This window comes from Dermacentor albipictus, chromosome 10 (assembly GCF_038994185.2).
Source record: "Dermacentor albipictus isolate Rhodes 1998 colony chromosome 10, USDA_Dalb.pri_finalv2, whole genome shotgun sequence".
In the NCBI taxonomy this organism is placed as follows: Eukaryota; Metazoa; Arthropoda; class Arachnida; order Ixodida; family Ixodidae; genus Dermacentor; species Dermacentor albipictus.
Window position 1 is genome coordinate 96,547,681 of NC_091830.1, and position 22,937 is coordinate 96,570,617.

General features: G+C 44.1%; 1 protein-coding gene across 1 annotated transcript in view; it reads left to right on the top strand.

The window, feature by feature from the left end:
• The window catches only part of LOC135921467 (sulfate transporter-like), a 108,025-nt gene extending 87,584 nt beyond the window's left edge, over window positions 1-20,441 (top strand). Inside the window, exons 14-17 of the mRNA XM_065455828.2 lie at window positions 1,838-1,974; window positions 5,471-5,567; window positions 15,806-15,860; window positions 20,266-20,441. Of these exons, the coding sequence (XP_065311900.2) occupies window positions 1,838-1,974; window positions 5,471-5,567; window positions 15,806-15,860; window positions 20,266-20,417 (441 nt within the window). The 3' untranslated portion in view covers window positions 20,418-20,441. The remainder of the gene's footprint in view (window positions 1-1,837; window positions 1,975-5,470; window positions 5,568-15,805; window positions 15,861-20,265) is intronic.
• The last annotated feature ends 2,496 nt before the right edge of the window (window positions 20,442-22,937 follow it).

Here is a 22,937-nt window from a genome sequence, read left to right on the forward strand (position 1 = left end):
AATAATATGGACAAAGTGCGGATTTCACTAGGCTCCCTAAGCTGTACACGTGTCATATGAATTCGCATTTGTGAATCGGCGTGCATCGTTGATGTGTTCATGCCTGGCGTTCATTTCACACATCAGCTAGAGATAGAAATAACAAGCCGAAAAACTGCGCGATTTATAAAAGCACAAACTTTATTCACAATGTGCAGTGCATTCAAGTGGACAAATGGCAAAAATTGAAAATCATTATTAAAGTAGTAGCAGAACGCAAGATCTGTTGAGGATTCAGGATGAAAGGAAAACGCTTTTTCCGTTATGATAATGCAATGTAATTTGAAATCATTTCGTGATAATGTGAATACATTCTGGCTATCCTGTTGGTAAGTCCGCAACCGATATATCTTGCTAAGCTTTGGCTTTGTCTACCGTTACTCTCTGCATAAAATATAGCCAACAGAGGAAAGTCAAATCACATAAACACTGTAAACAACGCAGTTGCTCGGTTTCGCTGCCCCATGGGCGATAAAATATTAGGGTGCACGTAATTTGCATACATTCTATGTGAGATGCTCGTGATCAGGCAACCTAAGTTGCTCTGGAGATTGAAAGCCCGCCTTTGCCAGTGGAGTCGGTGAAGGCTTACCCTTGCTTTGGCTTCATTGAGATTTCGGTATAAGATTGAATTTCCGCTCTGCGGTCGAGTTGGGGCAAGTGTGAGTCGGGACCGCTGATAAGCTGAAAGCACCGCCGCGGTCACGCAAGCTGGCTGCTGGATGGCAGAAAAAAGCCTTATAAATTTTGGTACAGGTTGTTTGCCATAGGGCTCGTTTCAGGTGCGTTAGAAAATCTAAGAAGACTCACAAAGAACTGCCTGACCATCTCCACAGGAACGACATGTGAGCAGAAGCATAAGAGAGGAAGGGTCGGTTGTCGCCAATTCCGAGGTGGAATCAACGTGGAGAAAAACTTTGCGTGCGATGACCGTTTGGTGGGGCAAGTAATTACCACTCTCGTTACACTCTCTCAGCAGCATGTGAAACGCATCATCTTCGATGCCCTTGAGAATCCGCCATTCAGAGCCCTATCATGGTTGGCGTAAAACGAATGGATTGGTCGAGAACATCGTCACCGCAGCAGAAAAAAAAAACTCTTGTGGGAGTGCTGCGCTTGCCGCAATTGGTGATGTTTTGCCCAAGGGTTTATCGAAGAGTGTGGTCTGACAATTTGGTAAGAGGGTCTTGAACTGAAATGAACTCGGGAATTGCAGATCCTTGATTCTAAGCTAACGGTTTGCAACGTCAGCGAGGTAAACCCTAGCGTCGGTAAAATTCGTCTTGCCGTCTCATTTGCGGTGAAGTCTGGACGAACTTATTCGAGGAGTGGCAGTCCTTCATGTCATGGTCCCCCATAAGGTTCACCATTTTCGGATGCCGCTGAGGTCAGACGGTGCCGCAGGTGACAGGGGCAGCCGTTCCCATACAGGCTGTGCACTGACGTCGTACATTATGTCGTTGATATACAAAGCCGTATTGCTCATATAGGAGCTGCATGCGAGCGCAAAGGATTCCAGAACAACCCTCAAATCCGTGATTGTTTATTCACAATGACAATAGCTGCTCAAGTGCTAGTCATGTAGTCTACGCCTAGAGCATAAAATTTCCCCTGGCACTTGCTACCACGAACAGATCTCCTCCTATTCAGTGCTCCACCGGAGAAGAGGGCACATAGCCTTTAATGCCCATGGAATGAAATAGCGGAACGAATGCGTCTTCTATTTTTTTATTCATTTCCAGTTTAAGTCTGGTAACGGACTCTACTGTGTTTTGTTTTCTTTTGTACCAATTACTAGGCAGAGGCTCTAAAGATCTATCGTTCTGGTGGTCCTTTCTGCTTCGCAACCCACCATAACATCATCGCTGATTTCGAGGAACTGTTCAAGGACAAGAATCCTGTGCGAACGAAGTCCAAAAGGAAGCTCCACGACATGTAAGAAAAGTTACACTCATTTAAAGATAACCATGCCTGCATCTGCTACTTGGAAGATATACAGTGCTCACGGAATGAAACGCGTGAGTTTGCGGCTAAGTAATGCGCATACTTTCGCTTCAACCAGCTGCAGTTTTTGTCACATCGACGTAATTCTGGCGCGTACACTTACATCGGAGTCCTCGTCACCTTTGCTGACCAAATTCCTAGCGACATGACATGGTGCTCTCGCATACTTGCACATATGTAGGGTTCGACTAAATGATCCGTGTTCCATTTCATTCTGTGAGCACTGTACTTATTAGACCTAATAATCGATCTGTATTTAGAATGATTTTTTTTCGACTCACAAGTAAAATAAAGGCTACACTACATAATCATCATAATCATCATCATCAGCCTGGTTACGCCCACTGCAGGGCAAAGGCCTCTCCCATATTTATCCAACAACCCCGGTCATGTACTAATTGTGGCCATGCCGTCCCTGTAAACTTCTTAATATCATCCGCCCACCTAACTTTCTGCCGCACCCTGCTACGCTTCCCTTCCCTTGGAATCCAGTCCGTTACCCTTAATGACCATCGCTTATCTTCCCTCCTCAGTAGATGTCCTGCCCATGCCCATTTCTTTTTCTTGATTTCAACTAAGATGTCATTACCTCGCGTTTGTTCCCTCACCCAATCTGCTCTTTTCTGATCCCTTAACGTTACACCTATCATTCTTCTTTCCATAGCTCGTTGCGTCGTCCTCAATTTGAGTAGAACCCTTTTCGTAAGCCTCCAGGTTTCTGCCCCGTAGGTGAGTACTGGTAAGACACAGCTATTATAGACTTTTCTCTTGAGGGATAATGGCAACCTGCTGTTCATGATCTGAGAATACCTGCCAAACGCACCCCAGCCCATTCTTATTCTTCTGATTATTTCCGTCTCATGATCCGGATCCGCCGTCACTGCCTGCCCTAAGTAGATGTATTCCCTTACCACTTCCAGTGCCTCGCTACCTATTGTAAATTGCTGTTCTTTTCCGAAACTGTTAAACATTACTTTAGTTTTCTGCAGATTAATTTTTAGACGCACTCTTCTGCTTTGCCTCTCCAGGTCATTGAGCATGCATTGCAGTTGGTCCCCTGAGTTACTAAGCAAGGCAGTATCATCAGCGAATCGCAAGTTACTAAGGTATTCTCCAATAACTTTTATCCCCAATTCTTCCCAATCCAGGTCTCTGAATACCTCCTGTAAACATGCTGTGAATAGCATTGGAGAGATCGTATCTCCCTGTCTGACGCCTTTCTTTATTGGGATTTTGTTGCTTTCTTTGTGGAGGACTACGGCGGCTGTGGAGCCGCTATAGATATCTTCCAGTATTTTTACATGCCGTATGCGGTATGTACATGTACATGCCGTATGTAAAAATACTACATAATCAGCGCCCCTCAGACGTGTTGAGTTATGCCTCTGGTACTATGTACTTACGTTAGGCCACTGTTACACTATCATTCACTCACATCAAGTTCATGGCTATGTACGAGTATTTCAGCAAACCGTGTCTGCTTGAAACACCAATCGATTTTTTTCACATGGCAGAAATAACGTTCAAATTTAACACAAACAATAGCACTCAATCGCATCGGGATCGAAAAATATATTCTTTCAAGGCCTTTTTAATATATCTGGTTAAATAGGGTTGATTATAATGATGGGGAAGAAAACGAAAACCGAAGTTTTCATTTTTTTAATTGTGCGTGCGAAGCGCCCAGCCGCACGCCCCTGATATGTCACAGACTAGAAAGTGTTTTGGCTTGTTTCGAGTACATGTGTGGGGAGAAAGCTATTGAAGCTCGGCAGGTTGACTATTCGGTTCGTTTCGAATTCGTGGTAGTCTATTTTAATGACAAGTTAAATTTGCCCCAAGCGGACGCTGCTGGGCAGGTGCTATGTGGCGTCGCCATTCGTGCTTAGTCATTGTACATTTAGTTTTAGAGCGCAGCTCTTTGGCGTCCGTTCCTGGGTTTCGCGTCGTCGTCGTCGTCGGCGTTGTCGGCGTTGTCGTCGGCCTCGTAACCAGCTCGCCGACGAATCTGCTGCTCCGCCGCCGCGCATGCGCGCTGTCGGCTCTCCGGGCGAGGGAGGATGATAGAAGGGAGGAGGAGAGACTGTGGAGGAGGGCTGGCTACACAAATGGCTCTTTGGCGTCCGTTCCTGGGTTTCGCGTCGTCGCCGGCGTTATCGTCGGCCTCGTAACCAGCTCCGCCCCCCTTTCATCCCCCCAGCGCTAGCAGCGACCGACTGATACCGCTTTCGTGAGTCCGCTACCGCACTCACGAAAGACGTCGTGCACTTCCTGCAACTCGCATTAACCGTCCATCGATCCACACCGATGTTAGTAGTGGGGGACTTTAATGTTGACATAAAGACAAACAGCAATTTCCTAACACTTATGCGGGAGAACATCCCGTTCCTCTCGCTCGTAACGCGTCCCACGGCTGTGACAACCTCGCGAGGCACTTGTATAGATCTCGTCTTTGAGAATCAAGCATTGGTGTACCAAGTCGAACATATATCAGTCTATTTCTCCGACCACAAAGCTTCCTTCATGACTGTCAAGAACTGTTAGTGGAGTCTTTGTTAAAGGAATACGTGCGAAAAATAAAAAAAAAATCTGTGATAGCGCATACATGTGTTGCTCGATTTCTTTGCCTCAATCTATCGAAAAGGTGAAACAGCTTATTTGCTGCGCTCAAATTTCGCATTAGGAAGTAACATAATCGTCGGTAATTTTTACTACCCAGCTCTCCACGCATGCTTAGACACAAGCACCCACGGTATCTTAGTGGCTACGGCGTTGCACTGTTTGGCTAGAGGTCGTGACTTTGATGTCTGCCGCGGCGGTCGCAATTCTTTCGTGGTGATATGCAAAAGTACTCTTCCACTTAGATTTAGGTGCACGTTAAGCATTGCTGGCTGGTAAATAATGTGGTGTTCCCTACTACCGCGTGCTTCAAAATTTACATCTTGGCTTTGGCACGGAAACCCACCGAATTTAAGGTAAAGTCTATGATAATGTTTCGGGTGCCCATAAAATATTATACAACTAGGTGGCGATTCAGGCTAGTTGGCTAAATTTTAAGGTGAGCAGATCGTCAACAGCTCAGAAAGACACATAATTCTTTTTTTCATAGCTTGTGTTTGTGTTTCTTTTTTACAAGGAAACAGGCAAGATAACGCTTGAAGATATTGAAGCGCTGCCCTGTCTGCTTTTCACTTAGTCGGATTCTGGTGCGCAATTAGGACCTGTTAAACTTGCCCAAAAATATGATTTACATGTCTAGATAAATCTTGCATTCATGTCGAGCATGCCTGCATAATCCATATAAACAATGATGCTATAACCATGGCCATGTTTTTATTTCAAATCGCTTTGCCTAATTAAAAACTTCCTTTCCAAATTGTCTTTTTTTGAATTGCATAGAAAATTTTCCTGGTGAATTCTGTTTCAGAGAAGCCGATTGCGACGCAGTGACAACAAGGGCGGTAGTGATGGATTGTTCCGCCATAAGTTTCTTTGATTCTGCTGGTGTTGAGGCACTCGACCAGGTAAGAAATATTTTTGTTTCTTTGTTTCTTTTTCCAGAGGCAACAGTGGCCGCTAAATTTGTTATCATTTGATAGCCACAGGGAAGGTTCACTTTGGCACGCGTTAGAGAAGCTTTTTGGAGAAAAAGAGCAACAATATACCATACGTATCGCATCATACGATTACTGTTTCTATCCGAGAGCAGTCTTTGGAAGCCAGAATTTCTCCATTCCCTGGTAAGGCAAGTAAAGCCTAAATGTCCCTGATTTTGGCGAACACATTTCGTTCTAATAGAGGAATCAGTGAACCTTTTCAATAACTAGAGCTTCTTGGTGGTCTAGTTTGTGCATACTTTATAGCATATATTTGTGTAACCGTAAAAACATGACCACACAAAGACACACTGACGGGACGAGGGCGATCTAATGAACTATGTAATTGACCGCATCCTGTCTCAACACGTACATCGGCGTTAGAAATGAACATGTGCAAGAAAAATACAACTGGAACTAAATGAAGCCCAATATGAAATTTTTAGAACGCGAAGCGAATACCAATAGTAAGTTTCAAATACTGAATCGAATAGAGAAGAGCCAACCGAAGACGCTTGCACGTATTTAGTACAACCTAACTGAGCACAATGCCTGTACTGTCAAGTCCAAAAAGCAACCACGAGAAAATTTCCTTATTATCAAGTCAAGAATCACTCTTCAGACAATGCTGCTAGTTGTTCATAGAAACACCACAAGTTCCTTCTGGACATCCTCACATCCTGGTTGCAACAAGCTTTCCAAGAATGCATGACAGCTGTCTGGATTAGAGCTATACAAATAGACTAAATAAATTGCTGCGGAAAACGATCAGAGGTACTTAAGAGGAAGCTTTAGCTCGGACCAAACTCCGATGCGTCCCTATTCAAATACATGTAATACGCACGAACGCTTTTCTGGGATAACCGCTGGACCGATTTTAATTAAATTTATAGTAATGGAGAGTGAAAGTTCAATTCTAGTGACCATTGCAAGTGGAATTTTGATTTAGGGCTTGAATTGTGTTTCAACAAATTTCGAAAATTCGAAAGCTCGAAGAAAATAGAAGCACGAAATTACAAATAACTCAGCATCAAAAACAGATATCCCAATTCTGTAAACAGCAGCCATTAGATCATTGAAAGGGAATAAATTCGATACGTGAATTTATATATTACATGAATTCGTTACTTTGTGTACAAAGATTCTGCAAAAGCTGTATCTCCACATTATCAAATTTTTTGAGATTCATGTGCAACATAGAATTTTGGCCGCTTCAGTTGTACTATTAGGTGCAATTCATAGGATTGTGATATCATTTATCATTACCGAGTTACAGAGTTGTAAACTTGATAGTCCCTTGTGTTGAAAATTTGAAAATATTTGCCTATATTTAATAAAAATTGACATCCTAAATAACCAAATTCGAAGCGTTCAGTCACTAGATTTTAACTTTTTCTTTCAAATGCAACAAACCTCTTCAATTTTGGTTCAGTGCTTACCGAGAGAAAGGAATTTGCCTTTTACAGGTATTAAGGTAGGAGCACCCGAGCTAATTCTTCCTGTTAAGGACTGGAGTGAAAGAAACACACGTAATGGGCCAGTTGCAAGAAACACATTTCTGGGAAACGTGCGCCCTTTAGCATTGCGGTTGCAATATATTTCACCAGGCGGCTCGCATTGTACCACTTGTATAGGTAGCGGTACAAGGTAGCTGGAAAATATTTGAAGAAGGACAAGAAGGTTGAGCAGACGTATACAAAAATGCTGGAATGAAAACATGTATAGCTTACTTAAATAAATCAGCAGGCTAGGTAACTGTTCTTCACAGCCCCCCTTCAACGGCGCTGCCAAAAAATTATCCTCGTCATCATCATTATTAGCATGACATCGTGCACCTTGTGACAAGGTGGCTGCGCACCGCGCAGTTGCGTTGTATTCCACCAAGTGTCCCGACAGGTACCGGTTGCATGTAGCTGGACCTCGTCAACTCAAGCAGGCTAGGCAACTATTTGTCAACGCCCAGTTTGAAAGATGATGCAAATAACTGATCATCATCAGCAGCATCGTATCGTACCATTGGTCAAGGGATGTTGCATGTCCGCCGCGTTGTCTCGGTACCTGGGTTCACTCTTCGGTAGATGTTATCGCACCTCCTTGCAAGGCACGAACCCTCCGGTGCGCGCTGCCGAAAATGGAGCTCACATGGAGGCGCTCTTCCAGCTGGCGCATTGACCAAACTCGATTGAAATAGGTCGCGAAGCTTCGGGCGAAAAGTGGTTCAGTACAGATTGTCACCGACATCAGCATGGGGGGTTATGGGAGCAGCGATTGAAGCGCGACTATGTTTGGAGGGAACAAACAGTGGGAAAGAAAAACGCGTTTTTTAATTCAAGCGTGACGCAGTTAGATGGATTCAACGAAAATAAAATTCCTAGTCAATTTTATGTATTCGTTAATAGTTAAGAAAATACTAGTTTATTTAATTTTATTATTATTAATAAATACATTTCTTTTCAGCGCCCCATCGCTACAGGGGGCGTTCACGCCACTATCACTCGCAATGCAATGCACGTCTTGAAATGGGCAGAAAGGCGCACTCGTAAAGTTCACCTGTTGAAATACGCCCCCCTCACAGTTTGTGCTTTCTTGCTTGTCGAAGTTTGCCTGAATTCGGTGACGCGGGTAGCTTCATCGCTTCTTAGTCTGTTCAATGAAAAGTAGTGAGTTACGCCCGGCAGATAATTGTGTAGTTTTCGCACGACTGCGCTGGCCGACAGGCTTGGCATCCGACAATAGGATCACCACTCTACACCTAAAGCTTCCGTCGGCCTCCAAAGAAAGTATTCTGGGCAGGGATGCGATTTCGACAACCGTACGGCTGGCCTTTTCCTGCATCGCTTTCCACGCTGAAAGCTCGAAACGCCCATCAACTCGCAAGGCGGGGCATTTGAATATATAGCTCTAAAGGCAGTACAACAAAACAAATTTCGCGTCTTCGAAAACAAAATGACGTCACTTCTGCGTTTAACGGACATGGCGTCACATTATTTTTTCTTCCGCCGGAAGTGTTCCCACCACATACAGATGGCGCTAAGCCCCATGAACCGCCGATGGACCGCCATGTTTTGAACGTATGGGCTCCTAGGGAAGCTTCGCTACCAGGTATATTTACCTTGCATTGACTGTGCCGTGTGTGCCGCGCAGGCCTGCGACTTTTAACGCGAGAGCGTTAATGAGCTCGTGTCGCAGAAAAGCCGGTGTCGTCGGTGTCGGCGTTGTCGGCCATGAGCGAAAAATCCGCGAAGGCAATTTATAAATAAAAATAACTTCCAAGATGGGCTGGGTGTGAATCGAACCAGGGTCTCCGGAGTGTGAGGCGGAGACGCTACCACTCAGCCATGAGTTCTTTTATGCGAAGCATATTACGAGAGCTCAACCCAGCTCCTCAGGCGCGGCGGTGTCGCCTTCAATACCACGTGACACCATGACGTCACGACCAGTGGCGTAGCCAGAAGTTTTGTTCGGGGGGGCTACGCCACTCGCCCAATATATATATATATATATATATATATATATATATATATATATATATATATATATATATATATATATATATATATATATATATATGTGTGTGTGTGTGTGTGTGTAGCTGCACGTTGCAGCTCAGCCTCCTCCTTAAGAGGCAGCGTTAGCTCGGGTGCTCCTATTTAGGTACATGTAGAAGGGGAATTTGTTTTTCCCTGCAACCACTACACCAAATTTGAGGAGGTTTGTTGCATATAAAAGAAAAAGTTTAATTCTAATGACTACTGGCTTCGAATTTTTCATTTAGGTGGTCAATTAGTTATGAAAAATTCGCCAAAATTGAATATTTTCAGAAAACGAAACTATCAAGTTTAAAACTCCGTGACTCAACAATGAAAAATGATATCACAACTTTGTGAATTGCATCTAATAGTACATCTACAGTGGACAAAATAGATATGTTACACATGAATCTCAAAACAATTTAGTGTTGTGGAAATACGGCTTTTGCAGAACCCTTGTACACAACGTAACCAATTCACGTAAGGTACAAATTGACACAGCAAACTTGTCCGCTTTGACTGTTATAATAAATGCCGTTTACAGAACCACAATATCTGTTCTTCATGCATAGCTATTAGTTTGTAAACGTCGTGCTTCTATTTTTTCAAACTTTCGAATTTCCCAAAATATTTAAAACAAAATTCAGGCCCTAAATCGAAGTTCTGTTTCCAACAGACACTAGGATTTAACTTTTTCTCTCAAATGCAACCAATTTCAATAAAAGCGATTGGCAGGATTATCTCAGAAAAGCGTTTCTGCGTTTTACAAGTATTTGAATAGGCCGCGTCGGACTGGGCCCGAGCTCAAGCTTCCTCTTAAACAATTTATCGAGGGATCAAATACATGAATAATAACTGCAATGTCATTGCCAAAGATGCTGGAAACGAATTCTTGAAAGGTACGCACTGTAAATACAAGTAAAATATGTATTTTTTCATAAAATATTATACTCGTATAGGCCAAAAATTGTGCCCAACATAACTGACGTCAATGCTTCCATGTTTTTTGTCTATTTATTAAGTAAAGAAAATATCACACGAACTTTAGAACTATATCAGTTCGAAACCAGGAAAGCAGTGGATGCCGCTGATATGAAAAATTAAAAGGCAATGAACTGAACAAGTTGAGGACAAATATGTTAATGAAACTTTGTCATTCAAGAACCGTGCTTACATTCTTGTATATGTGCAATGGCCAGTGAAAAATCTCAATGACGCTGTCGTTTGTTCCAATGTATTACGCAGAAGTAGCTGTCCCTTGTCGTGTATTGTGAGTAATTGCACCGAAGCTATAGTCGCGACAGAGAGCACATATAAAAAGCAGGAGTTCTGCAAGATATATGAGGGACAGTCAAATGAATGAGCCAACAACGGGATACTTGATTTAAAAGTAGTCTTCATGAGAATTTAGACATTTGTCCTATTGACTAGCGGGTTGCGTGATTCCCGTCTTATAAACCTCCTTGGGTTGCTGCTTCAAAAAGTCTGTATGTGGTTCCCTTGAGCTGTTTTTTCGGTTGCCCCAAAATGTAGAAGTCGCAAGGTGACAGGTCTGAGCTGCATGGCGGATGTTGCACCGTTTCCCACTTGAACTTTGCCAGTTTTGTATAAACCACATAAGCGACGTGGGGACAGGCATTGTCGTGGAACAAGATGACCCCATTCGTCAATTTTCCACGTTGTTCGTTCTTGATTGCGACACGCTGGCGTTCTGGCGTTTCACACTATCGGAAACAATTGATAGCCTCTCAAGATTTAGCACATTCTATCAGTAATAGACCGACCCTGTCGATCGAAAAAAAAAGTCAACAACACCTTTCCAGCGGAAATGATGGCCTTTACGTTCTTTGGGCGTGGTAAATTCGAATGTTTCCACTGTAAGCTTCGCCGTCGTGTTTCAGGCTCGTAGTAGTGGAACCAAGGTTCGTCCCCGATCACAGTTGCGAACAAAAAGTCGTCATGCTCATTGTGATACCCGATCAGATGAGTCAAGGCAGCGCGAAACTTCTCCGTCTTCTCGCGATGGAGATAAAAATCTTGGGGATCCATTGCGCACCAAAGAGCCGATAACCGAGAAGCTCATGAATTATGGCGTGAACCGAACCGTGACTGATGTTCAGACGGTCTGCCAGTTCATCGATGCTTATCCTCCGTTCTTGTTTATGCAGCTCATGAACCTTTGAAATTGTGTGGGGGGTGATTGCACGATGGTTTTGGCCCGGTCTTGCAATGTCTTTGCAACGTCCTTTGAACCGTTTGCTCCAACGCTTCACAGTGGTCAATGAAATACAGTGTTCAACGTACACTGCAGTCATATGGTGATTAATTTCTGTTTCGGAAACACCTTCAGCTTTCAAAAACTTCGCGACACCGAGCTGTTCAACTTTTGAAGTGTCCATTATGTGACGCAACCATATTCAACCCAGTGTATGAGAGCATTAAAGAACATTTATCTTCACACCTGCGTGTCACTTTTGTAAATGAGACATGCCGTTCTCCTGCGCGCATGCCTCGCAGATAATGAACCGAACCATTATTGCGCGGTTAGGGTAGGCTCACTTTCATTTGACTCGCCCTCGTACATTAGAAATGCAAAGATACTATGGGATATGCAAATGCGAAAATACGGCTTGATAAAGGACAAAAAAGTGCCACTGGAAACAAAGTTCATTGCATGTATACACAAAACTTCGCAACAAGATATTTAAGTATACATATAAGTCTCCAATGAGTCTATGTATGTAAGAAGAAGTAACTGTATATAATGCGTCAAACAAGGCAAATAAACATGTTGCACAATCATAGATTCACAGAATCCTAGGTTTCACCCCCATTCCACCCACTCCCCCCGATGTATTGCGCGCGACGGAAGGCGGCGCGCTTGCTCCCCGCTTTTCTCCTTTGCGCACACAAGACTGAGCCACCATCGTCGGCTCACCCATTCCACCTCCCCTCCTACGCTTTCACACGCACATATAGAATGCAGCGCGTGGTCACGATGTTATCACCCTTGGACTTTATACGAAACATGAGGGCGATGGCAGGAATGCGCCTGGAGTGTCCATATAATTGCTTTCGCAATAATATAATAAACATATCCGGCAACTGAAGCGTCCCGTCGCCCATTACTTTCCGCAAAAGAAGTATCAAAATCGAACTTTCACCATGCCACAATTCGTTGCGCCGCAACAATGTATTTTTTTTCTGTGGGGCGGAGGCACCGAAATGAAAAAAAAAAACGCATAGGAAAGTATATTGGCCAGAATCTAATGCCTACTTCGGGCACCTAATGGGGCTACGGAAGGAAGACCGAAGAAAACATGAGACGCTTGGTCCACTGAGAACCATACGCATACTGCTCAATATCCTACAGCGGCGAAACAAGACTTTCCGGAAAGGTTCCCCTCAAGCAATGCGGTGCAATCCTTCGAGTCCCCACAGTGATAGCGGCGAGCGACCATTGTTTTTTTTTTTCTCGTCTGCTAGCCAGAAAGCGTCCAAAACCCTGTCCGGTGAAAATCCACTCGGCCAGAGCAAACCGAACGCGCAACGAAGTGCACCGCACGGTGGTCGGGGCCATACGAGAAAAACGTATGCGCTCTGGCTGGCTCTGGCAGCCCGCGGGTAGGGTAGCGAGTACAAAAAAAAATGGAGAGGCTCAATGTGTCCTCGCGAATAAAAGTCAAAGTAGAAAAAATAAATAAGAACGTAGTTACTTTGGCTGGCTTTAGTGTCTTGACATGGATGTTCTGGCGTAGGTTAAAAAAAAATGTTGATATTTTTTTTATGTGACATGACGGCACAAATGAACCACCCCAACGCTTCGTCTCATTGGACCTCGCTGCCTGCTTTGTCAACTCGTCTGCTAGTGTGTTGATTCGGCTTGTCTCGTTGTTTGTTCCGATGTAAGACTTTAGAAAAGTCAATAGACCTTTGGCATCAAATGTTTATAACAACATTAAACCCACAAATTTCCGCAATTGAAAATCTAAAGCACAACTTTGGAAATGTCAATGCACCTTTCACATCAAGAGCTTATGAGATTTATACCCATTAAGTTTCGCAATTGATAGCCATGCGCTCCATAGATTCCGTGGCCTCAGTGAGATGCCGCGGCGAGCCCGCTCACCATCAAAGCGCCCCTGAAACATTGTGCTCGGATGGGACTGCTTGGCGTTATGCGACTCCCGGTGCATGGGCGTTGCCACGAAATCCAGCCCGAGTTTGCAATCTTCACGGTTAAATGTCTTTTCGAGCGTCAAAAAGACATTCTAGACAAAATCCAGAGTGATCTTTGGCGCCGGGGGTCGCTTTGGTCGGCGGTGCACGGACAGCACGAAAACATTTCGGGGGGGGCTGAAGCCCCATAAGCCCCCCCCCCCCCTGGCTACGCCCCTGGTCACGACAGAGGCGAAACGGTGCTCCAACTCGCGCCGTCACTCGCAGCGTCGCCCCCCGCATCGGACGCGGTGAGCGTCGAGCAACGCAGCGTTCGGCGCGACAACGAAATGTGCGCCTGAGCAAGCGCCGCACGCCTGAGCCGACGCCGACGACACCGGCTTTTCTGCGACACGAGCTCCTTAACGCTGTCGCGTTAAAATAAAGGCTAGTATGCTTCGCATCCTGGGCTTAACCTTAGCTAAGCCACAGCCATTTTTTTTTATTTATGAACAGAGCCATGAGTTCGATCGTTCAAGGTGGGAGAAAAACGCCTCTAGTGAATGCGGTGCTGACTTACAAACGTGCCGTAGAAAGTTATACTGCTGTGTACACCGGTAATTATGAGCATGTAAATTACAGAAGTCGCACTTAAACGCGTAGCGAAGTACGTTTCCGCTACATTTCTTCTGCGCTTTCTGCACATGCAGAGCCATCTTGCGGCAAAACACAGAAGACCCCCTCCTCACAATGTACGGCGCTGTCCCGACAAATGGCGCGCCACGCGCGCATTGGTGCTGTGCGGGGACCGGTGCAAGGCGCGTCGCCGCCCGGTTGTTCATGCCGATCACGACGTTCCGAGACACCGAGTTCTTTGGTTCGTTCCGCTCGCTCAGGCGCACGTTTCGTTGCCGCGCAGAACGCTGCGTTGCTCGACGCTCGCCGCGTGATTGGTGGGTGCTAAGTCCGATGCGGGGCGGCGCCTCGTAAATGATCGCTGCGCCGTAGCACATTGTCTTACACCCCTTGGCGGGTCGACGGGAACGCTGTCGTGTTCCACTCTTGAAGGCGAAGCTTAAGCGTCCTCAAATTTGTTATATTACTAATAAAGCTTGCCTTCAGAAAAGCGTGCGTCTCGAAAAGCCGTAGCTCTGCGATTATGATACTACGTTTCGGCCATTTATTCTGCGTGTACGTAATTGCCGTTCCTGGGTATAGGCTTTCTTTGTGTCTGCTACCACATTTTACGTTGGTGGCTTGGCCTATGAGGAGGCTGAACCGTATTGTGTATCCTATCAATTTCTTCTGTAACATGTGCATTTTACCCTTTGTCCTCACTATTTTGCTTTCTTTTGTTATTCTGTATTTTTTGTCGCTGACTAGTAGCGCATTGTAACACCAAGACGCTACCAGAAGTGTATCAAACAGCTATCGCTGCGTCTGTAAAACCATTCGTGTTAAAGGCCGCAAAGTCGAAATGCATTTGTACTTCGTAGCGTGAATTTAAACTGCGCAAAATAGGTCACATGGTTTAATCAATTATTCTTCTCGCAAAGATCAACGTTAAGATACGGATATGTGCATTTCATGTGAACACCTACTAGCGTTCATGTTTGAATTATTAACTGTCTTTCCAAATTTTTATGTCTAAAGGTACGTCCTCACTTGCGGGAATAAGCGCACTCTAGCCGGCGCGACTAAAACGCGCGCCCCGAAAGGCGCTTTCGCGACGAGAGTTCTCTTCCGCGCAAGGATGGGTCCCGAACCCATTTTTTTCGCGGCGCCGCGTTTCCGTAAACACGAGCGAGCCAGTCACAGGCGCCGAAGTCATCACGTGCGTGGTGAGGTCATTGATCTCGCCGGCGAGTCGGACCGGCGCGCGCGTCGTGTTTTCTCGGCGGGCTTCATACCCGCCGATACCGACTGAAACCCGTGGGAATTCTCGCGGACTCCCGAGGAATCTCGAGAGAGGGCGAGAACTCTCGCCTTCCCGTCGGTCTACGTGACCGCGAACGCGCAGTGGTACGGCCTTCGGAACGCGGCGCGCGTTTTTAAGCGCGCTGTCTTGCGCACGCTTGTTTCCACAAGTGAGGACGTACCTTAACACATAGATGGAATTTTTGGTAAAGGTGGAATTTTCAGCAAGCTTTTGTTTTCGAATTGGCTGACCTCCATGTTGTTATCACGTGTTTTCTTACTTCTCTTCTTTTAAGAATGAGTCCTAAATTTGCAGTTATTTGAGCATATGCGCAACGTTTCCTTCCATAATTCCGTTAGTGCAAAATGCATTTTTTATAAATAACCTCGCCGCTGTCCTTTGGCTGCGGGAACGTTTGGTAGAGTGCCTGCAAACTCCGTATTGTATCTTGATTTGTGAATTATTTCAAACTAATACAAAATTTAGTCCACTGGGCAACGCATTGTTCATTCTTATTAGGCCTATGAGAATAATACGCATATTCATGTATCTCCTTCTAGGTTTTGGACATCTGTCAACAAAACAAGTGCGTCCTGTATTTGGCTTCGCTACAAGGTAAGAGGAATTGTTATAGGCGAACACCTTAAGCACACAAGGAGTTCCGAGCTCGTAATAAAATATGCTTTAAGGGTGCAATTTCCTTAACTCACTCGATCTTGCTACTGCTTCAAGAAGAACTTCGTCTCTTCAAAAGGGAAAACACAGATACTGCGCTATTACCATGCTTTCAGTACTCGTTTTATTTTTTCATCTTCATTCTTGTATACAGGTGACCAATAATTGCATCTTAAACAGTCGTCGAGAGTATATGACAATAGTGAAGTTCATGTTGATTAGTCCCCTCAATGCGCAACATTTGGTATTTGACACATTGACACAACTGAGTATTACAGTAGGAAAATGTCTATGAAGGCGGGGTTTACGGAATCCAACTTTGTGGAAGCAGAGATGTTACTAATTTCTGTGCAGTACACTGCCGCGACATATATTCTTTTAAGTGTGCGCATAAAAAAATTTCGAAATTGCACAATTATGCTGAATTCATATATGTACTCAATTGTAGTTTTCAAACAAGGTCTTGCTTAAAACATCTGTCGTTGTGTTTTGTCCTAATAGTAGCCATGCAAGACGCGTTCCGTACTACTCTAAGGGAGAATATAAAGGCGATGTTATGGAGATGAGTGATCGAGTGACCTCAAAAATAAAGATACGGGTTCTCACTTCATTCGAGTGAAACAAGCAAAGCATTAAAACAAGTTACTGGTTCTTGAGGAAAGAGGGTCTGGCTTCCAGCAAATTAATGCTTTAGTACAGCGACGAACACCTTTGTGATGAACGAAAACGCTTGCTGAGTGCATAGGTTGTGCGAAGGCTTGTTGCACAAAATATGATGACTGATTATAGCAGCATTGTCAGTGTTTGCTCGACAAAGGGCTGTGTACCCATTTTTTTAGCTTGGCTGCTGTTCCATACCGTGTCGAGGCAGCTCCATGAACTCAGCAGTGCTACAACTACCACTTTATGTAACGTTTCATAATGGAAAAGATGATCACATTTCAATGTGATGGTAATCTTTATGCACGCGCTTCATATGGGCGTGGAAAACGCTCAGGCAATCAACCTTTGCAGCCACAACGGTGGTGTTTCGTTCCTATGCCGAATTTAAGTCCCAGTGATCCGAAGGTTCCGTTTTTACCTAATGGTGAAACTAATGGTAACATTATAGCTGTCCTACTCCATCGAAGTGCGCAACTCCCAGGTAAATAGGGTATACGACAGCGCAGAGTACTGGCTTAAGGTTTGCTGCTATGACAGCAGGAAGTTTTAACGGATATTTGTGTTCACCAATCTTTAAAAAATTGGGTAAATTCTGTTCTTAATTCTTTCCTTCAAAATTTGCTACTTGCTCGGAACCGTCGTTCTTGCTTAGTGGCTTTGGTGTTGCGCTGCTGAGGATGACGTCCGGGGATGAAATCCACGGTACAGCAGCCACAAGTTGGTGGGACCGAAATGCAAAAACACTCGTGTACCTAGATTTAGGTTCACGTTAAAGGACTCTAGGTGGTCGAAATTAATCCGGAGTCCCCTATCACGGCGTGCCTCATAATCAGATTGTGGTTTAGGCACCTAAAAATACCATATTTTTTTACTTACTTGTCTAATATCCCTAGGCACCTAACTGTTTGGTACATTTCGCGTTAAACTGCCAACCGGTCGCAAATAGCTATTTTATTTATTTGGAATCTTCGTTATTTATTGCTATGGTTACAATCCTCTAGGATGTCATAAATATTCTGGTCGGTTACTTCTTTTATTTATTCCTAACGCGGGAGTGCTGTAGTTCCAAGCAGAACTGAACACACAAAACATATCGTCAAGCTAGGAACAACAATGTATGGCGCACATGTACTGCAGAAAAAGCAATAAATGGAACAAATAAACTATCACTAATTAATCACTACGTGCAACAATGCCTACAGCATACTGCATCAGTGGTGTTGATCCACACAGATGGACTTCTCTTGTTTTTCAAAAAATGTTCCCGCAGAATCGTAGTTTACGCCAATAGCTGGCAGGCTTTCATCTTATCCACCATTCTTGAGAAATTTGCATGCCATAAACTACCACAACGAGCAAAGAATGGTCTTATTTGGTTTCATGATTCATTTTGGTTGAACCGCGAGCAGATGAATTCATATACAGTGAAAGCTCGTTAATTCGAACTTCAATAATTCGAATTTATGGATAATTCGAACTGTACGATTTGGTCCGGCCAAGCTCCACAGAAGTCTATGTATAAAAAAGTCCGTTAATTCGAACGCGAGAAGGTTCCCTCACGGATAATTCGAACTACGCTCGCCTGGCACACGGCCAGGGAAGCGCGCCTACTACCTACACACAAGGCTGTATTGCCTCCGAAACGGAGAGAACGGCGAGAGAAGGCAAAATCGGAAAAAAATCTAACCGACGCGGGGTCAGCCAGAAGGCAGCGGCGGCCGCCGCCTCGCCGTTCTACGTAACCTCCGAGACTTCTTGCCCGTTGCGAATCTCGGAGGCTTTGCAAATCTTGTACAGCTGCTAATGTTGTGCGGAGATGGCACGGCAAGCGCCAAAACACAGCGAATCAAGTACGTCGCAGCTGCGCTTGCAACCAAGATCCAACGAATCAGGGCCTTCGCCACCTTCACATGTTCAGCGTCTTTGTCTCGGCAGTATTCATCGGTTGTGCACCTCTGTTTTCAGCTTAGGAGGTATCGGCCGTCGCGATTCATTGAGATGGTGTTAAGCCTCGGCTAACGTTCGTTTCGGTGGACATCGGTGGTGTGGCACACTCGGACCCAGAGCTTCGACTTGAAGATGGCGTGTGCCCGCGGCACAGGCCATCACTTTCTGACACGCCAACTTTCTGACATGCCCTACTGCTTCCAAATCGCAGTGTACTGTTGCCCTCCTTCACTTTCGTTAGTTCGAACTTTCGTTAATTCGAACTGAAGCGGCTTCCCCTTGCGGTTCGAATTAACGAGCTTTTACTGTACTTAGATATATGCACATGTACGATTCCATGATCCAGTCAGTACAAGTACTCCACGAAGCTGTAAGGTCGCCTTGCACGCATGTAAGGTTTCCGGCTTAAAATTTGGCAACAGTAACACTTCCATGCCACGCTTACTTCGACTGAACAAACCTAAGCGCCTTTTTCAAATTTCTTTTTCATAATTTACCTAAATTATACTGTTCGTGGGTGCTCCAAACAATGATTTCATAATGTACTATAGGCTGGACAATCTTTCGTGTGTTGTTATCTTAACGTGACCAGGAATGGCACATAACTTCAGCCGCAGTAAAATGAATTGGTGAGGAACCTTTGCACATACAATGTCGATTTCTTCTATTTCATTTTATCATGTGAGTCCTATACCTTTCAGACTTTTAGTGCGATTTAGACCATTAGTAATGAAGCTGTAGTACAGAACAAGTAGTCCTTTTTCTGAGGATAGGATTATACACGTAGTTTCTTTTCTTTATATTGATTTCCTTACCCCTTTCGTCACACTAGGCCGCCGTAATTTTTTAACAATGTACACAGGCTGATTTTCGCCCGCGTTTCACCAACAGCTGTAAAAACCATACAGTGGTCGGTGAAAAATCACACTGTTATACCAGGTTCTATTGCATATAATAAGAAAAAGGAAACGTCTCTACACTGCCTGCGTTTTTTTCAAATCCAGCGAATTGTTGATGGTGATATCAGTCTGTATTATTTATCGTTTCCAATTGACTATAATTTGAGCGATAGCTCGTTATAGATAAAACTGCTTTATTTTCATGTCCGATGAACCCAGGGTAATAAGTGAACTGCTGTGCATAACATCAGCAAGGACCTTGGCAATTCATATAAATATTGCATGTGGAGACATCAACAGACCTTTTCGGTTGAGCCACACGTAATTTTAAGATATTCGGTAACTGTGGAAATCCACTTTTTCAAGCCGTGTTGTGCCGAGTAGATTAAACTGTTAGTTGGACTCCGGTTACTGCCTTATTGTCTCTTACATAAGAGACTGCTTTCATTTTCAACATTAACCAGTTGGCAATATCGGCCTGTACGTATCAGGGCAACGTTACGGCCTGGTGTCTTTTTGACGCTAAGTTCCAGCAGCAATCTTAAAGTGACTGATTTTGTTATTACTAGCAAAGTCATTTCACTCTTTCAGTGTAGCATGCGTCAAGGCGGTGCAGGGGTGCGATTCAAGATATGTTGGAAATAAATGTTGTAGCTATTCCCGTTAATGGTGTTTCTTTTTTTCTGCGGCACATAAGCCTTACTTTATCTGATGCTGCTTTTGTAGCAATTCACCTTCGTCTCCGTGACGCTTCGAGCTGAAGGTAGCACGTTTTGCTAACGAGACTATAAACATGCACTTTGACATGTGTGTTCTTATGTGTTCTTCCTACCTAGATTCAGCGCTGCGCACGATCAAGTCACAAAAAGCCCTGTTTGAGAAAATTGGAGACGAGCACATCACTCCAACCATTCAAGATGCAGTGGCACTGGCTAATTACGAGTTACCTCCAAGACTACTTGGTATTCAGCTGCAAACGCATCTTTAACCGTAGGCCACACTTCTGTCGATTGTTTCAGCATCGGAACAAGTTAAAATGAATAAAAGTATGGTGCAATTTCTGAGTGCTTGAGGCATTGCTTTCAGGTTGTTTTCCATTGTTCAAACCCAGCTACGATTTCTCCGGTCATATTTGAAATACATCAGATTCATAAACGTCGCGGTAATGTTTCTTCTCCAATCGGCGTCAAAATTTATTTACAACATGTTAGTTTCGTGGACATAAATACCGTACTAAACTATTTTGTTGGCATATTTCTTTTATTTCTTTATTTCCTTGTTTGTTTATTTTTTTACCATACCCTCAAGGCCATTACGGCATTAAAGAGGGGAGAAAATGACATATCGAGACTTTTTCCTATCATAAAGAGAACCTTTAAAAATGACCCATGGAATGTCGTTCACCTAATTACTCTAAGAGGCGGAAATTATTTGAATGAGAAATGAAATGGAGTATTTGGCTAATTCAAGAAACTTGGCTGATTGAATTTTTTAATTAATCAGTTTAGGCACATATTGCAATTTACTAAATTTTAGCTGGTGGCTTGGAATGGTATGTCCACTTACAACGAATCCTGAAGAGCATATCAGTTTTCAGGTATACGTTCTCAACGTTTGCACCGAAATGCATTGGCGTTCCATGAATTTTTCAGCTTCAGTGTAGAAAAGGCATTTCGTTAAAAACGCAAGTTGAACAACAGGGTATTTTTACCGCAAGTTAGAATGCGCTTATCTCAGAACATCTTAGTTTGATAGTTTATTTCAAGTGGACGTGCCTTGTGAAGTGAGTGAATACTTTAGCGAAAGAGAAAGGGATTAATTGAGGGGCCTGATTTTTGCGCACAATTTCCCCTGTGTTGTCCTTGGTGTTTTTGTTTGTTGACCTTTTATGCATACTTTCGTGCAATATTTGCACTGCAGTATGTGGTTAAAATTGTCATTATTTAAGTTTTGGTAGTAACTCAATTATGCATCTTGGTTCGCTTTGTATATAATGTTGGCTCTTTGAGTAATCCAACGGAACAATTTTATTTGCCACAAGCGGTTTTTAACATAATAAAAAACCCGGTACAATTCAAGGCTGGTTACCCGAATACCCGATTAAGGGCCCTCGCTTAGGCAATATTAAGCTTTTCTGTCCGTGGTTCGCACACTTTTTATGATGACTGTACATGTTACGTTTCCAATTTTTCGGGGTGGAAAGTAACATATCGCGAAGCAAGCAAATAGAAGAAAGTAATATGTCACGAAGTTAGAATTACGAAAATGGAGTGAACATGACGGCTCCCCGAGCAAGAGCACATACATAGTGGCCTAAGCAGGTCGACTACTTGGGACACCGTGTCGACGTAAGTGGCTAGATAAATATGATAACGACCATGAGATGGCGTTACTGTAATGATGACAATGACAAGATGACCACGTGATGACGACTGCATGATGACTACTATGTGTTGGAGATAGTCTGATGATGGCCACGTGACGAGAGCTGTATGACAAAGCTGGAATGATGATGATACGATGACCACGGCGGCATCCGGACCAAGAACACATAACTAGTGCGCCAAGCTATTGCATAATAGGACCACCGGGTCGGAGTAGGAGGCATGACGACGACAGCAGAACGAGAGTCAGATCACGAAGTAGCAGTGACGAAGAGTGTACGACCAAGACGTCCTCACGATGGGGGTGCGACAAGGAATGCATATATGTAGACGATGGCGGAACGATGAAAGCATGATGAGAATTGGATAACAAAGATAGGATCAGTACAATACAGCGACTACTCAAGCTATCATGACCACAAGCACATACCTAGTGGCGCGAGTTCATTAGAAAACTCGGGCCATTAGGTCGGGGTTGAAGGCGTGGCGGCGACGGCATGCCGAGGGTAAAAATACGAAGCTAGAATAACAACCCTGGAATGACCATGAAGGCATCACGACCACGAGCATGTATACCTAGTGCTCCAAGCAATCATTCAACTCGGCTCACTGAGTCAGCGTAAGACCACAGACAGACAGACAGACAGACAGACAGACAGACAGACAGACAGACAGACAGACAGACAGACAGACAGACAGACAGACAGACAGACAGACAGACAGACAGACAGACAGACAGTTAGGTAGGTAGGTAGGTAGGTAGGTAGGTAGGTAGGTAGGTAGGTAGATAGATAGATAGATAGATAGATAGATAGATAGATAGATAGATAGATAGATAGATAGATAGATAGATAGATAGATAGATAGATAGATAGATAGATAGATAGATAGATAGATAGATAGATAGATAGATAGATAGATAGATAGATAGATAGATAGATAGATAGATAGATAATCAACATAAGCCTGCTTGCGCCCACTGCAGGGCAAAGGCCTCTACCCTACATCTCCAACTACCCCGGTGATGTACTAATTGTGGCCAAGTGGTCCATGCAAACTTCTTAATCTCATCCGCCCACCTAACTTTCCGTCGCCCCCAGCTACGCTTCCCTACCCTTGAAATC